Genomic DNA, 17,303 nt, shown 5'->3' with positions numbered 1-17,303 from the left:
ATGGCCCAGGAACCAGATCCAGCCAACTGAATGGTTCCATGTGACCCCCAAGGCCATCATGAGCATTTAAAAATATTGTAGGTAAAATCTAATAATAACAGTCACTTTGCTTACCATTAAACCATTATCGGGCCATTATTCTGAAAAGGGTCAATGCTGTATTTATTATATTATATTTAACTGTAACTTTGTTCATTCAGTGCCTCATGTCCATGTCATTTAGACTGTTGGCCTTCTACTGTTGCTGCTACTATCATTGCAACCACTATCCCGTATGCATGACATACTGTAAAACTTATGGTTAAGTTTTGGATTTTGCCAACAAAAATAACTAGCCCACAATTCTGTCACATGGCAATTCAGAAATGATCACCAGCAATAGAAGTGCATTACTGTGTAAGCAAGGTGGTAACTCACAGATATCTGTGTGCATCACCAGTGTGTCCTATGAAGCATACTTCTGGCTGAGGGTGGGCGATGCTTTGCACATAATGGTGTCCATAGTGAAACACTACAACGGCCGATGATGTTGTTTGAGGGTCTAAAAGGGGCTTGCCTTGGCACCACATGCCCCTTACTTAGTTATGTTTGATAAAAAAAAATAATAAACACAACATGAAGATGTAGTGCAATGAACAGCTGCAACAGTGTCTTTTCATTTTCCCTCCCACAGAACTTAGGCAACATTTCTATGGTATCTCTGAGGGGACACATTACCCCGAACACAAAGGTTTTTCAACGTTGTTATGATGCCAGGGGGCTCAGTGGACGATGAATGTCAGCCATTGTGATGAACAATGGCATCATCTATCGGCCCAGTCATACTTCTTACTATTATCAGAGATTTGGTCGTTATTAGGAGTTTTATTGTATCTGTGTTTACTGGTAATCACAGTCCAACACTAAAATCTTGTTTTTAAAAAGTATAATGCTGGCTAACATTACAGCCAGTACAGTGGGCTACTTCAACAAGTCAAGGGTGAGTGATGTTTCACTCATCACAACAGTATTGTACAGTAGTTGAGTGGCAAAGATGTGTGGTCATCAGAGACTTCATTCCACCCACTGAGTAAGTAGGCAATTAATACTATAACATTTGTATCTGGCCCACGGCAGCTTGATCAGTCTCTCATGTGGCCTCCCATGGAAAATAACTACTCATGCCTGCTTTAGGTGATTTAAATACTATATGTTGTAACCTATTACAAATAGAGTGTCATCTTGTATTTCTGCATAAAAAACGAAGCTGCATGAGTAGCTTGTCAGTCCATTTGCCAAGGTTGTCATCTCTTCAGTGTCATGGTTATATCTTGAAATACCATCCAGAAACTCCTGAGAGTAAGGACTGTAATAGTCCAGGTGATGCTCTTTCATGCCAATGCACAGAAAATACGCATTGCATTTTAAAGTGGGTCTGAAATACTGGAGATGTTCAGGGATAATTAACCCCAAGGCTCTTGTACTACCATGAGGAGTGTATTTCAGCATCGAAGGCCTCCAGACAGCTGAACTTTTCTGCAAGGGTTTATTAACTCGCTCTCACCCTCTTGTGAATACACTTTAAAGTTCAAAAGCACCGTCCCTCACCGCACAAAAACAGATTCAGTCTTATTTCAAGGAACCGAAAAATAAAAGAGGAAAATGATCATTCACCACTCATTGTACCCACTCAGAGCTTCTGTCCATCATTTGTGAAGGGCCCAAACAATTGCAATTCAACATTTGCATGCCTGCTCATTATCTCCAGACTGAGATAGACCAAAGAGGAAGACTCGTTGAGTGGGGCTGGGAGCGTGGTGCAGGTTGGAGGAAAAAAGGCTCTGTGCAGTTTGCATCTTCCAGGTCTCGAAACAGCAGCATGTCGAAAGACAAAGGGAGAATCTTTTCAAGGTTATCATCAGACAGGTGCTGCTTGAGACGAGATCACACAGAGGAGAGCGGAGGATGAGAAGCTCCTCGTCACACCTCTGTCTTCATACCTCAGTGAAGAGGCAACAGAGCGCATACCAAATTGTTCTTAGAATTCATTTGTTCTCAAAAGATTTTTTCTGCCTTCCACATTTCTTTTATCCACGCTAGTTAAGAAGATAAAAAGTATGTTAAGAATGAAAGTGTGTTGCAATGAAGTGAGCTACATTACAGGATATCCCAGGGGTGCAAAACTTTGAGCTTAAAAAATACATGAAACCAGATAGTGGTGCATCTAAACACAGTGAGGTGAAGGAGTTCTAATGCAGCAGAAGACTTCTGAAATGTTTCTTTTTTTCTTTGGGCATAGATATGATTGAGGAAAAGCAAATACTGCATCTTCTTGTTTAAGCTCACTATGAACCTGCAGACCCAAATCGAAGCTTAAGCTGTAAGCTTTGTGGATTCTGTCAGATCTAGAAACAGCCCAGAAAGATGCTGCTCAGGGGGTGAAATGAGCATTTCATGCAAACACAAGATGTTCTGTATGTATTTCTCCTCTTTCTATCCCTAAACTCCCGTGCATTTTCATTTAAACAAAAAATGTTCTTACTCCCTTGCTCTTTTATTATCTTCCTCTCATCCATGAAAAATGTTACTGAGTGTATTTCTCTGGTAATTTAAAGTATTCAGTAAGAGCCTCAGGCCAAGTCACAATGCAATATAACAAGAGAGCAATTTCATACTTTCTATTAATTTCTTCATGCTTTCCAATAATTTGTTCATTTTGGTGCAAATGGGTGGTTGCATACAGGTGCACTCAGAACACACATGTGTATACCTTAATACCTCTTCCCTTTGCTGATAATTTCTTCTACTTCCTTCTGCTAATGCAATTCTGTGTGTGCAGCCCGTGTCAGTTTGTTATGATACAATATGTATCTCCAGTTAGCCATATCCATGCAGACCAGATCCTGCTCAGCATAGGCACTATGCAAGTATGCTCATTTTTCACCCAAGTGCACCACTCATATCCTCTCGCGCTCTCTTCATTTGTTCTCACAGACCACATTGGGATCTGATGTAATGCATCCCACCTACATGCCAACTCACAGACATCTTGCTTTAATTCCCACTGTCTGTCCTAGTTGCAGGTCTTTTTGTTTCTCTTCCTTTCCTGTCCATCTCTTCTCCCTGGCACAGTGGCAGTTCTGGTGGTGAATGCTCTCATACTCATTTTCAACAATGACCTCTGTGTTGCAGGTGTCAAATGTGTTTTTCTGTCTTCTGTAGTGCATAAGTTTGACAACTTTGCAGTCATTTCAACTTAGTGTTCCGATCTTCATCTCTTCTCTTTCCTCTGTTGATCTTTGTCAGCATTTTTCTTTCAGCTGTTTCTTTCTTCAGGGTTCTTTGCCAAATATATAGATGCTTCTGTCATCTGTTTTCTCAGCTAGCCGTGCATTCTGATTGAGAGGTGACCATGACTGCTGTGGGGCAGCTGTCATTAGATGAGACGAATGTTGCTGCCTGCTGTCTAAGACTGGATTAGAAAAGCAAAACTTTCGGAGAAGTAAAACATTGTGACTGACAAGGTGATGGCAACAGAAACTCACCCTGTAGAGTACAAAAACTGTTTTCGCACCACGTCAGCTCTCTTTGTTACAGCTGGCATGGTGAGATTTCAGGAGCTGACTAAATACAGCCCAGAAATGCACCTGGGGTGTTTAACAACTTTCGAGGTTCGATTTAGCAAATGACAGACACAGGGGCAGAGACACGCAGGGATCAGCTGGCTGGCAAACGGTGCAACAAGACGTGATGTGGTAATCTGACTGAAACCAGGTTAGGAAACTTTGCAGGGTTTGGGGTAGGGAAATAATGACACAGTAATATGATGATAAAAGGTCAATAAAACAATATTTATCCCAATGTGAAAATTACATCATGAAAATATTTATGGACACAGCAATTTTGTTCATATAGAATTTGTTTTTTCTTTGTAACTTACAGTGTGTCATCTTGCTTTCCTTTTTTATTAAAATGACAATTCAGCAGCCAGCAGAAGTCCTTTTAAAGTTAAAGACAATAAAAATAATAATAAAAAAATAATTATCCATGTAATATCGTCATAGTTTGGTATGGTATTGAGATATTCTTTTGTTGCAGTATCGTGATATTCATCAAATAATTTCAGCACATCCAGTTTTGGGTGATACTAAAACTGTGTTAAGTTGATGGTGACTATACAATGGGCTTCCTTGAGGTACATGCACATGGCTTTCCAACTAAGTTTAATATTTATGGCTTTAAAAAAAACAAGTCCTGTTTTTGATTGGCTGGAGGGTCTGCTGTAGGTATCCAGGTATGACACAACTCAGACTCCCTGGGGAAAGCTTATGCCAGTGTGCTGTGAAAGGAGGTTATAGTCGTTGGTCAAACTTGAGATTCAGGAGGAGAAATGTCAATTTTATCCTGAATGTGGAATAGTTTCCAAGCTTTCTCTAGCTAAAATACAGAAGGAAACTTAGATTTACTCAGATTGAGACTTTAGATAATTTGTGGTACTGCACTGAACATGTAGACACATTAAAAGCAAGTCAGAAAAACAAAAACAACAATTGTCTAAGATCATCTGTAACAGCCATCAAAAACACAATCGCAGTCCAGACAGAAATGTGAAATGCATGTCAATAAATGTATACTAATAATTGACAAAAAAAAATAGTGAATATGCTACACACCCTCCATGTATCCATGTATTTCCTTCGACCACAGAAAGTGGCTGGAACTCCAGTGAAAGTGGACAGGATGAATCCATGCAGACCTTGTCTCCCTTCTCAGGCAGCCTGGTCAGGTATAGGTGGTACAGGTCAGCCAGGTCAGCCTGCTGTTCCCCCATTATTTTCCAAAGTCTTAAGAAGAGCAGCCGCTCAAAATGTCACTTGTGGATGTGCCAATAAACTGCACTTAAGGGAGCTTCAGCATGCTGAAATTATTTATCATTATACAACAGAGGGTTGTACAACAAAAGTACAGCAGAATATATACATATACGTATACACCCAGGAAGTAATTCTGTGGTAGATTTCTTTGAATTTGCGTCAGGTTAAATTTAAACAGCAGCAACAAGATGGTGAAGTGTAATGTAAGAATTTTGTCATCAATATTTAAAAAGTTTGGTTTTCTAAGAAAGTGAATTTCCTGTTGGCTCTTCTTTAAAACAGCATTAGCACATTGGTTCCAGGAGAGTTTGTGATCTATACTAAGACCAAGATAACTCTCCTCTGTCACCTCGATTCCCTGTGATTCTAGATAGAGTGGGTGGTAGAGGATCATGTCTAAAATCTGAAATCAGTTCTTTGTTCGTGGATGTGTTCAGATTCAAATGTGAGGCCTCACACCAGTCGACAAAGTCATTTAGAACGGGCACATGTTTGACTTTATCCTGTGTCATCAGCAAACTTAATTATATGCTGTTCAGGGTATCAACAGTGAACAACGGTCCATGTATAAGATAAATAGCAGACATGGCAGCACATTGCCACCTGGTGTGCCAATTGAGTTGAGGAGTTTTCCCATCTGATCTACATGTGGTTTGTGGATGTGATGGGATGCCAGGCTGTGATCGTGCTCCATGGGTGTCCTGTCAGAAAACTATGGGGTCCAAGTCATATAACCTTTATGTCAAATGCAGTCAGTCAGTCCATTCTGCAGTTACAATATTTTAACAGCATACTCTGTTTGTATTGAGTAGTAATTGGGGTGAAACCAGCACAAGAGCCATTCAAAGGCGTAAAGGTGTATAATTATTGGTTTGGCTCTGATTTGAAATTGGGGTAGTACTCGTGGGGCTCGAGTGCCTGCTATGTGAGCTCTGTTTTGGGACTGTGTTAGACCTGCAGACGGAGGGATTGAGCGCTCGGCTTAGTATCACCATAATGAGTATTACTCAGGAAATTGGTGCCTTGCATTGCTCATCAGTCATATGTAATTGTTCCCTTAACCCTTTAATGTCCTCAGCCTGAAAAAAAACAAAACAAATTTTCTTCCTTTTTTATTTGCTTGGGGCAATAATAACAACAATCATTGTCTTTTTTATTTTAACAGACCCCACGGTTTTCTTCTACCATATGATTGAGATGTTGCTGCGTGATAACTGTATCAAAATACAAAATACAAAATACCAAAAATAAAATGTAGAAGGTGTCAGATAAAAAAGCTAGCTTGATGCACAAATAAAACAGACTTGCTCATCTGTGTAGTGGTGCAACAGCACAAATGTATTTTGGATATTAGGTATTTTCATAAAAATTATACATTTATTATACAAGATACATTTTATTTATCATTTACAATATGGTTATATAATCAGATTTTGATGCAGTTCCCTCTGATTCATTGTTGGAATTAAAGGGCCATGGGTGGGAATCAAACTCGCGGCCGCTGCAGAGGACTCACAGCCTCCGCACACGGGGTGCACGCTCTGTCAACTGAGCTATCCAAGCATCCGTCAAGCATGTTTTTTAGAAAGTAAAATAATCATACGTTTAAAATTATTTCAGCTTATACATAAATAAGTAACATTAAATTGATCATATTAGCAAATAGGAATTAGCTTCATTACAGTGACCATGAATGACAAACAACCTGTTTGGTAGAGCATGTTTTCAGACTGTAGTAAGTCATGCTCATAAAAATAATTTAGCTCATGTAATTATTTGAATAACATTAAATGCAGCATATTATCATATTATCCTGTAGCAAATGCCAGTTTTACTTACATGAAATTAGCTTCACTACCTTGACCAGAAAATAACTAAACAAACAATTTGGTAGAGCATGATTCTAGAAAAATATTTCACTCATATTATTCTTTTGTGCTGTATCAAGTTACGTAATTCTGTTCAGTAAGACCTCTGAAACTATAATATGGTGAGGAAATATGCTTACCATTGAAAATGATACCAAACAGTCCAAATGTCTATTTTTTTGTTTCCAGCTTCCTGCAAACTTAAAATTTACATTGTTTTAACATACTTAAACCAAATGGTACAGCTCAATCAGGTTGAAATAGGTGCATCACATTTTTCAGTACAATACAGTAAGTCAGAATGTGCTTTGCCAACGAATTGAGCGAAACTTTAAGAGAGTAGTCATTTGGAATTTGCAGAACTAGAAGGCCAATGATTCAGAGAGAGAGGTGGGGAAAATAACTATATTAACATGTCAAGAGCCTTGATCCTGTCTGACTGTCTGCCCTAACACCATTCATCTCAAGCTTATTGACACAAATCTGTGAGCGTTCGCCGTACCAAGCTGCCTCGGACCATGCAAAGAAGAAATGGGTGCCTTTCCAATTAGCTTTTAGTGTCTTCTAGAAGGCTGGCCCACACACAACACTTGGAGGAGTGTAATTGAGATCAAATATAATGACAGTTTGACATTCATCACTTACTGAGCCAGAATACGTTTTACATTTAATAACCTTGATAGTCCACTTTTCTTCATTATAGACTTTCCTGACAGGTCACTGCGGAGTATGATTAAGCAAAAAGCATCAGATCCTGCTTTTAGAGTCTGGTCCCTTGCTGTCTCATCTTCCACATGGTGGGATTTGGTTGAATGTGAGATATTGCCTTGGGGAGATTGATGGGAGCCAAACACCTTCATTGGCACTCGGAGACGTTCTCTCCTGGGTGCCACACACTGATTGTTTTGTTGTGTGTGTGTGCGTGTGTGCACATGTGGTACACTCTCCCTCATATTGATTCTGCTGCAGTCCCTTGGCCATAACGTCCTTTCTCCCGACTTTAAGGCCAAGTGTATGCGTTGGCCTTCATCCGTGTAAATAAGAAAGGACAACAATCTTACACTCTTACACACACACGCACAGCTGCTCTTATAGCTTCACTGCCTGGCAATTTACCCGGCACCTTGATTGACAGGCCTCTGTAGACTTCAAACACTTAGTGCCTGCTCTCTGTCTAACCCTGTCCTCACAGCCATGGACTGCATTTTGAACACAGAGTAATCTTCTCTTCTCTTCTCTTCTCTTCTCTTCTCTTCTCTTCTCTTCTCTTCTCTTCTCTTCTCTTCTCTTCTCTTCTCTTCTCTTCTCTCTACAGGTGGATGCAGGTTGGATTGGTTTCTGGTCGATCATTGGTGGATGTGTGTTTGGAGTAGCAATGGCCAGGTAAGCCATCATATAAGAAGCTGTTTTTTTGTGTGAGTGAATATTAAATATAATTTTCAATTGAAAAGGAAGCAGCGCGGTAAAATTGTTCAATCAAGTCCACACTGCTAAGACTTGTGCATATCTAGAGCGCTGATGTGATACAGATCCTCTCTGTAATGGGCTCGCTAATTAACATCTTCCACAACCTCTCATTGACCCGGATAACCAGCATGCATGTGACCGTAAATGCGGTGGCACCCTTCCCTGGTTCCAGTCCTCAGAGTTGGCCCCCACATCTCATTCTCAATTTTCACAACGTTTAAGTGAAAACAAAATGGCAATTTAGTCTGATCACCAGGCTAATAAACAGAGCTTTGCGAAAACTTGATGGACCTGGTGAGGCATCAAATTAGAAAATAAGCATTTACTGTAAGCCCTCATTTAAAATTTCAGACCTTTGTAGCTGAAGATGGTCAGAATACCAGACAGTTTGTACACATAGTGACCACAATATTTGGGTAAAGGTAAAACCTCTCCTGCTTTGCAGATTACATCAGTGCTTCCCAGTCTGCAGGTCAGAACCACAAAAAGGGCAATGAGATAAATCTGTGGCATCAGGAGAGGATTCATGATAAAGGAATAAGAAAATGTATATATTTGCTATACAGAGTGACTTTGTTCAGACTTATGAATTTTTTTCACTCGTATATACACTTCATATATTCATATATTCTTATACCTATATTATATATATATATATAACAGAAAAATACAACTGTACACACTTCATTCAGGCTTAATAAAACAAAATAAAACCTGCCAAAACCATCTTAGTCAGTCTTTGCAAAATCACCAACTTTGGTTTGGTGGAAATAAATCCTTAATTAACTAATTTAGATGTGAAATATATTCTGTTTTCCTCTCACTAGGTCTTCATCTCGATGGGTGTGAAGTGTGCTGCTGATTGAGAGTTAGTTGCTTAACAGCAGCTCTCACTCTTCAGAGGCAGACCATTGAATAAGCAAAATGAATTGCAAAAAATCACCCAAAAAAAACAAATGCAGATGGACTCAGCCAATCACTGATAGCCGGTACATTTGTCCAGTCAAAAGCAGCTGTTGCAGGAATAAATGCACCTCTGGGTTAAAATAACACAAAAGACAGTTGTGAACAAAGGGTCCTTTAATTCATAAAGCATGGAAATAATCAATTAATGTTCTGTTTAATAGCCTTGGCTCTCCCTTTGCTACCTGACAAACAAGATTAGAAATCAGTACCTTTGAATTTTCCTCCCAGTGGAATAATTCTGGTCACTCAGTGTGCATACACATCGTACTTCAGCATGTAAGCTGCGCTGTTTATAACAGTATTAATAACTAATAAATCACTTATACTGATTGGTTTGGGGTGCAGTTGAGGTAAAGGGGATGGTCTCTCTCTTGCTACCCTAATCTCATCTACTCTCTTTTAATATGCGATCTGAAGCCAGCGACTCTAACAGAGGGGGGGGGGGGGGGGGATGGATGCTAATGCAGCACCCACTTCACCTTCGTTGATGGATAGGGAGCTGCACCACGAAGACAAAGTGTGGAGTCTGCAAAAGCAAGGGATTCATTCCTGCTCTGACGGATATATGTTTATCGCAGGCCGAGGCCCAATCAGCACTTCCAGGCAGGCCCACTGTTTTCTTAAAGCTGTAATCAGGGAAATGAGCCCATAACTCCCACTGTTAATCAATGAAGCTGTTTGCAGCATGAGATGAAAGTGTATGTAAACAGAGCTGTTGAATTATTGGCGTTGATTACATAGACTCTGAGTCAGTGGAGAGATTGATTAGCCTCTCTTTGATGCAACAGTTGATAGTTAAATGAAATTCAGCTTTAACAATTTGCTGCACATCATTTGCTCTATGTGCATCTGTTGAAATGTGCATAACATGGTTGGTAAGGTTGAGTATGAACTTCTCTTAATCACTGATCATGCCAGTGAGTTGTATTCAGTGGATTACAATGGTTGAAATGGTCCCTTACTGCATTTTCCTATTTAGTTTCAATTTATACTCTCAGGTTTGAAAGGAACAGGTTAGATTTTTATATTTTGGAAGAGAAATACAAATACAGTATTTGGGCTTTTATTGTCTATTTTATGTGAAGCATGATATGATATGAGTTTAAAAGTGCTAAGCAAGTAAACTTGGGATCATTTTCTGTAGTTGGGTGAAATTATGTTGATCAAGTGTCAAATAGTGATTTCATTGCTGCTCATAAATGTTACCTGCTGAACAGGCAAAGAGTAGTTCCACTGAGATGTCAATCGTGCCACGAAGTTGACAGTTTGCAACTTTGGAGCCTTGTTAACAATGCATTATATAGTAACACTGCGTTATTTAATAACTCCACAAAATGTAATAAATTTTCACCCTATTATGTACACCCACATTTTGTAATAATCTATAGCAATTTGTAGTAAATCGGTTGAGAGACGAGTGCAGATCTCCACTAGGCAGCGCAAAAAGAAAAATTGAATGTGACCCTTTTGTAATCACCAATATTCTGATCAGTAATTTAATTACATACAGTTACTCAGTAACTGTAAAAGGTTACAGTTGCATATATTTTGGAATTTAATTACATGTAACTAGTTACATGTCACTAATTACTCCCAGAACATTGCTGATCAGTAAGCCTTGTTTTAGCCTTGCAGTTATTGATGGCTTGCGGCCCCCTCCAGCCAGTTAAGAGGAGTGAGGACAGTCACTATAGATTATACGATTTTCATGGTTTGTCAAAAATTGTGAATCACAGCAACCATGAGAGGTCCTTCAGCATACAGTCATAAATGTGCACATAGAGACTATTTATAGAGATGCATACAGAGGACTGATAGAGAGCTTCGAGTGTTTTGCAGAACATAATGATGTCACAGTAAAATTGATCTTTGACGCTTTGCATCTAAAATTAATTAAACGTCATCAATTTTGTGTCATTTTTATGCAAAACTTGAACTTGAACTTTTGTCATAATTAGCATATGAAATTTTGAGATAGGGCCAAAATGTATTTTGTGAGCTCACAGGGACCTTTGAGCTTTGAAATCTAACCACCAAAATCTATTCAAGTTCAAGTGGACATTTGTGCCAAATTCAAGGAAATTCCCTCAAGACTTCCTTGAGATGTTACGGTGACAAGAAGGGGGCGGACGGACAGATGACCCGAAAACTTGCTTCTGACTGACAGGTTTTTCAAAAATCATAGTGATCTTTCAGCACACAGTCATGAATGTGCACAAAAGAATTAGGCTTACCCCTGGTGGAGATAATACATTTCCCCTCATTTTGTAATAAATTACAACATATTGCAGTGGTTATTACATAATGTGGTGCATTATGACTTTCATTTTGAGTGGTTATTACATAAAGTATCATATTATTACAGTTACATAAAAAATTGCAACTCCCACATTTGTCATCACCACTGTAATATTTAATCATTTGATTTATTTACAAAATGAGGGTGTTTTTACATAATGGGTGTGGTCTGGGTGTGAAAAATGGCTGTTGATGGAAAAATGGATGGAAAACCAAAATGTACAATTTTAGATTTACTTTAGTCAAGTGAAAGTTGCCACACTTCCAAAAGTAGTTATACAAATTTACACAAATTATTCTTTGATCACTAGTATCTTGGCGTTTTAAAGTCAGATTTTTTTGTTGCCATTTAAGCACACTCCTTTATATTGTATTTTTATATCCATGTAATAATGCTATTCTAAGCTGGAACCACCTGATTGAAGTGTTAACCTGTTGTGATTTGTGGCTGCTGCTGCTAGGTCATGCACTACAGGGAGCAGACACTCTCATTAATTATCATCAGTCACTGGGCTGATGGGGTTTTTTTTCTGTCTTCATCTCTTTGATTGGTGATGTCCGTTGGGAGATGAGCCCCTGGACGCAATCCGACTGGGGTCTGCTTTGATTAGAGAAATGTTTTACAACTGCAGAAGCAGAAGAAATTTAACAGTATCTTATGTCTTCCTCTCTCTACTTCCTTAAAACTAAATGCTGCCTTTCTCTGCTGTTTTCTTCTCTTTCTTCATTAACTTACTGCAATATGGCACCATTAGATACAGTCCCAGGAAAGCTTGTGGTAATGAACTGAGCAGAGAGCAATCTTTGTCCCTTGTCTTAGCCACTAGCAGCCCTTAAGATGTTAATGTCCCCGTCCCTCCAGCTAGCACAACACTGTGCCAATGCTGAGCACAGTTTGCCGCAGGGGGCAGAAAATGGCCCCCTGTAAATGCTTTTTGTGCTGAAGGTGTTGCAGTTTCACATTTTAAGTGGCTTATACTCCTGCAAAGCTAAATTTCTTGGGGGATTAGCAGTTGCCCTTTGCCAAAAAAGCACTGGCTGCTTGCAAACATTTCATTGCCCGTGTCTTGCCAGTGCATAGTCAGATGGCAGGGAGCTTGATGCAGCGGGTTCAATTAGTAGTGGATGCTTCAAGGTGTGGCACCCGTCATGGAAACATTTGACAAACAATCTGGCAGCTGTCTAATTGTGTGGCCCAGACATAAGCTGACTGGATGACAGCGGCACGCTCTATGCTTTTTTTTGTTCACAGATTGAGGAGGGTGGAAAGAATAACTAACAAGCGTCCCTCGTTATCTTCCCATTACAAGCCAGGGGAAAAGGGGGGGGGGAGTGAGGGTGAGAGAAGAGGAGACAGCAGAAAAAAGAACCAGGTTATTCTCCTTCGCATCACAAAGGTCTGAGCCAGACAATACTCCAGGTTAATGAGATGAGATAGAGCAAACACAAATGAGTATCAGCCACTGCCTAATTTGTTTTGCCTAGAACAGGGACAATCTGTGATTGCATGCTGATCATCATATTATACCGTCTACATCTATTTGGTTATTTGACTGCATGTCCTTCACTAAAAATGTAGACAAGCCCAATTGATAATATCATACTGATGGTGATATTTCATCATTCCCTGCAGGCACTGTAAGAGCAGAAAATGGAATCTGATTCTACATGACTTAGATGATGCTATCTTTATGGCCAATAAATCCTGTTAGCGCAGCATAAAAGATAGGCTTTTAATTCTGACATTACCTCATGAGATGACCTGACCCTCTTTACTCATTGAGTAGTGTAACAGAGCTTTGAATTACATCACTGGAGATGTACAAACCTTTATAGCAAAATGTTTCTTGTTTAGTGTTATTCTACATTTTCTTATTGTTAGCAAATCCTATGAAAATACCAAAACTGACAAAGTATTTTAATATGTATTTGGAAAGAAGTTGGCACTTAGAACAATAGGATTCTCAGTGCAGTGCTAAACCCAAAATCCAGTGATCATATGTCAAGACGAATAAAATACTCATTTAACTTTTTTCTGTCATCATGGTTGTATTTGTCCACTTTTAATTTGGAGCAGCAACTTCATAAATCTGTTAAATATGAGTATTTTACAATCCTTGACTTGAAGACTTGTGATATACCTTGTACCTTTTAATTTTTTTTGCAATATACTCAAAGTATTTTATAACAAAGTACTTTAATACTTTCCAACTTCCCTAACCTGTTTGTTGCAAGCCCTTTTGTCTCTACTAAAGATGCAAATCTTTGAAAACTGGCGACACTCTGACATGCTGTATAGTTTTTTTACAAAAGTTGCAGTAATTTCTTCAAGCAGCAGGGCACTGTAGTCAACAGACAAATGTTATCATAACTGGAGTAAATAAAATATTTGTTGGAAACTATTTTAAGCTGTGGATTAATACACATTGGTTGCTTTATCAGAATCGGAATCAGAAATACTTTATTGATCCCCGGGGGGAAATTGCTTACACTGCAGGTGTTCCCAAGGACAGAAAATATATAAGCATAGAGCAATTAAGCAAATAGGAAATCAGTATATAAAAATATGTACATACAAATAGTACAACAGATATACACACACAAGTATGGAAAAAAGTTGAATAAGTAGTGAATAACCAATGTCAAGAATTATGCACGCTAATGTGCATCAGATGCTATAATATATAACAGTGTAGATAAATGATACATCTCTTTATAGTACATTGAATTATTGGACATAGTATTGCAGTTGAGTTATTGTACATTACAGTCATGTAACTCAGTTGTATACAATTATGTTATTGCAAAGAGTATTGCACCTTTGGGTAATTGCACAGGAATTGTATTGTCAGACAGTAGTAGTGCACCGATGTATATGAGTAGTAATAGTAAACGTCATGGGTTGTAACTGGTGAAATGAAGGGGTCAGTCTATTGGCTCAGAGTGTCTGACACTCTGAGAGAGGAGTTGTGCAGTTTGATGGCCAAAGGCAGGAAGGATTTCCTGTGGTGCTCGGTGGTGCGTCTTGGTGAAATGAGTCTTGTGCTGAATGTACTCCTGTGGCTGGCCAGCACATCATGGAGTGGGTGGGAGACGTTGTCCAAGATGACATGTAATTTGGACAGCATCCTCCTCTCTGACACTGCCATCAAAGAGTCCAGCTCCAGCCCCACAACGTCACTGGCCTTGCAGATCAGTTTTTTGAGTCTGTTGGCACCCGCTACCCTCACCCTGCTGCCCCACCACAAACAGACACGCACTGTTGCAGGCACACGCACTGTGGTCTGCCAGTAGTACTACCAGGTAGTACTTTAATGAGTATTTGCAGCAGCAAATTGAGGCTCATTTTTGGTCACCGGCATCCTCAGATTGTTATGGAAAGGATTCCTACGGAAATAGACCTTGTTGTTAAAGAGTAAGATAAGCTTTGTTTAACCAGAAGCAGCCCATTGCTCTTGCCAGAGCCACCAGACTCCATTTACAAAAACAGTAATTCTGTCATCATAAAACACACTTCATTCATCCATGACAAAAACAAACTAAAACTCATCAAAATCATCTTGGTTCATCTTTCCACTGTTTCAGCAAGCACCAGCTCTGGGTTAGGTCAAAATAAACCAATTCTTGGAGCTAGATGTGAAAATCTTGGGAGGAGCGAGAGAAAGATCTGATCAGATACGTGCATGCATACAGACACATGCTTAAATTGTGCCTTGTTTCAGGTCATTTAACCACTGTTTCGATGATGGCAAATTTGGGTGGTCTCTACCTTTGTCTGCCTGTCTGCTGTGACTGCAGATCTGCATGTCACTTTTCTCATCAACTGGAAAAAGAAGTCTCTCACCTCAAAGACTGCTCCGTCTTTTACGGGCCACGTGTTTTAGTGATGATTTGATCTTCAAGCACCTAAAAAAGGATTATGCAAATTGCCTTTTTTCTCACTTGAAGAATGTGGTGGAGCATTGTTCTTGTGCACCCTGCAGCCCAAGTAATCATTTTTTTGTCCTTTCACACACAGGGGATGTGACCATCTATAACTAAACAAGCACTTAAATGCTAATTTATCATGCCAGCATTAAGTCCTGCAGCGCTCATTTCAGTACTGTGGATAGCTTCACTTGGCCAGACAAGCCAATTAATGTCATTCTTGCGAGTCACTGTTTAGTTCAGCTCCATATTCACTTAGATTTCTATTAAATATACTATTTTTATTAGACATACAGTATGTCTGGTAAAGGACTGGGGCCTGAAACGGCACAAGGAGCAGTTTTTGGTGTGTGGTCTCCAGCAACTACTTTTTAGGAAATAAAAGGTTCCTTCAGCCCATTGTTGTCTGCTTTTCTAACGTGGTTCAAAGATCTACGAAGATTAGGCAAATGGTCCACTGACTGTTTTTGTATGTTATTTTTGCGCAAAACAACTATGATATTGGTCGTTCTTCCCCTGTCCATCTGTCATATGCTCTCTTTGGTAACTCAAGTGTCTCCATCCAAACAAAACACAAACTGATCAGTGGCCACAGATTTTTAAAATCTATGGCTGAGAGAAAATGCTGCAAATACTTGCTCAATCAGAAATATTCAATGTTGCAAGTCCCACCCCCACATTTTTACCCCATGTGCAGGGACTTTGTAGGGGGTTCCTGAAGGTTCCTAGTCCCTGGGGAAAGTTGGAAGCGCAGCTTATATTGCCAGCTTTAGCCTTTAAAAACACAAGACATATAATGATAGGATATTTATATTTTCACTAGTCAACTGTAAGCCAGTAGTTTTCAAAGCCAAACTCTGCTCATTTGCATTAGTTTAACTCAGTCTGTGTCGCATCTGATTAATCTTGCCAATCAGTGACCGAGCTCTTTATCAAGTGGACTCAGGGACAATCAGAGTTAGTAAAGGAAATAAGCTACTTATGGTGCTTCTGCCTAGAGGATCAGATTGGAATTGATACATAGGAGTCGCCTGTGATCCCCTCCGCAAAGAGATGAGGGCTTGACTGGATGCAGGCTAAGGATTTCATCCCTCTCTGGCAATAGGGGTGGTTGAAGGGTTGTGGATGCAAGCCAGTCAGTGGCAGATGGGTGATGCAGATTTGAGGGGTGTAGCTGTGGGCAGGGAAACCAGACATCTCTGTGTAGTGGCAAGCGCTTGGCCCTTGGACTAGATTGCCGTTTCCAATGAGTCCAGCTCATTCTTGTAAACAGAAACAAGAGGGCTTTAGATTTGTTTAACAGAAAAGACTATTACTGTTAACCATATGCCACTCAAAACTCTCTCACAGTGAGTCCAAAGGTAGGGATTCAGGATGTAGCTGATGTCCTGTGAACATGGAGGTAATGCATTGAGGCAGTGAATGACAGCTAATGAAATCCTAGGAGACACTTATGTCATCTAAAAGTGTCACTCTGGAACATTCTGAGTGGAGAAGTTCTCGTTATCCATCCAAAGGATGATTTCCCTCATTGCCTGGCCCTCAGCATACTGACAGAACTTCACAACCTAGCTGAACTAATCAGCCATTTCCAACACTTCTTTTTATTCTTGCGTTAAGTTCATTGTCAAGTTCAGCTCTCTTTTGCAAGCATCTTGTCTGTGAGCAACAAAACAAAAGTAATTAGTGTCTCTCTTTGCTACGGGCTTCTGTAGCTTCATCTAATCTTTCACAAGCATACATATGCATACCCAGAGGAGCGGAGAGGAGTTAATGAACTATGAGGGTTTAGAAAGGGCTACAAAGAGAAACCACAGTGCTCAAGAGAGTTTGGGGATGGCCCGATGGCTTGTCTTCCACACTATAATATAATGCGCATCTCTAGTCTGCCTGCTTAGCTTGTGAGACAAATTGAATCAGCTCT

General features: G+C 39.7%; 1 protein-coding gene across 2 annotated transcripts in view; it reads left to right on the top strand.

The window, feature by feature from the left end:
• The window catches only part of slc49a4 (solute carrier family 49 member 4), a 68,285-nt gene that overhangs the window by 29,434 nt on the left and 21,548 nt on the right, over positions 1–17,303 (top strand). For both annotated transcript variants that reach the window (XM_084724803.1, XM_084724804.1), the window contains exon 6: positions 8,037–8,104. In XM_084724803.1, the coding sequence (XP_084580929.1) occupies positions 8,037–8,104 (68 nt within the window). The remainder of the gene's footprint in view (positions 1–8,036; positions 8,105–17,303) is intronic.

Source organism: Lutjanus erythropterus, chromosome 8 (assembly GCF_056507025.1).
Source record: "Lutjanus erythropterus isolate fLutEry1 chromosome 8, fLutEry1.hap2, whole genome shotgun sequence".
NCBI classification, from domain to species: Eukaryota; Metazoa; Chordata; class Actinopteri; order Lutjaniformes; family Lutjanidae; genus Lutjanus; species Lutjanus erythropterus.
The sequence above is the reverse complement of the archived record's forward strand: the minus strand, read 5'-3'. Positions and strand labels throughout refer to the sequence as shown.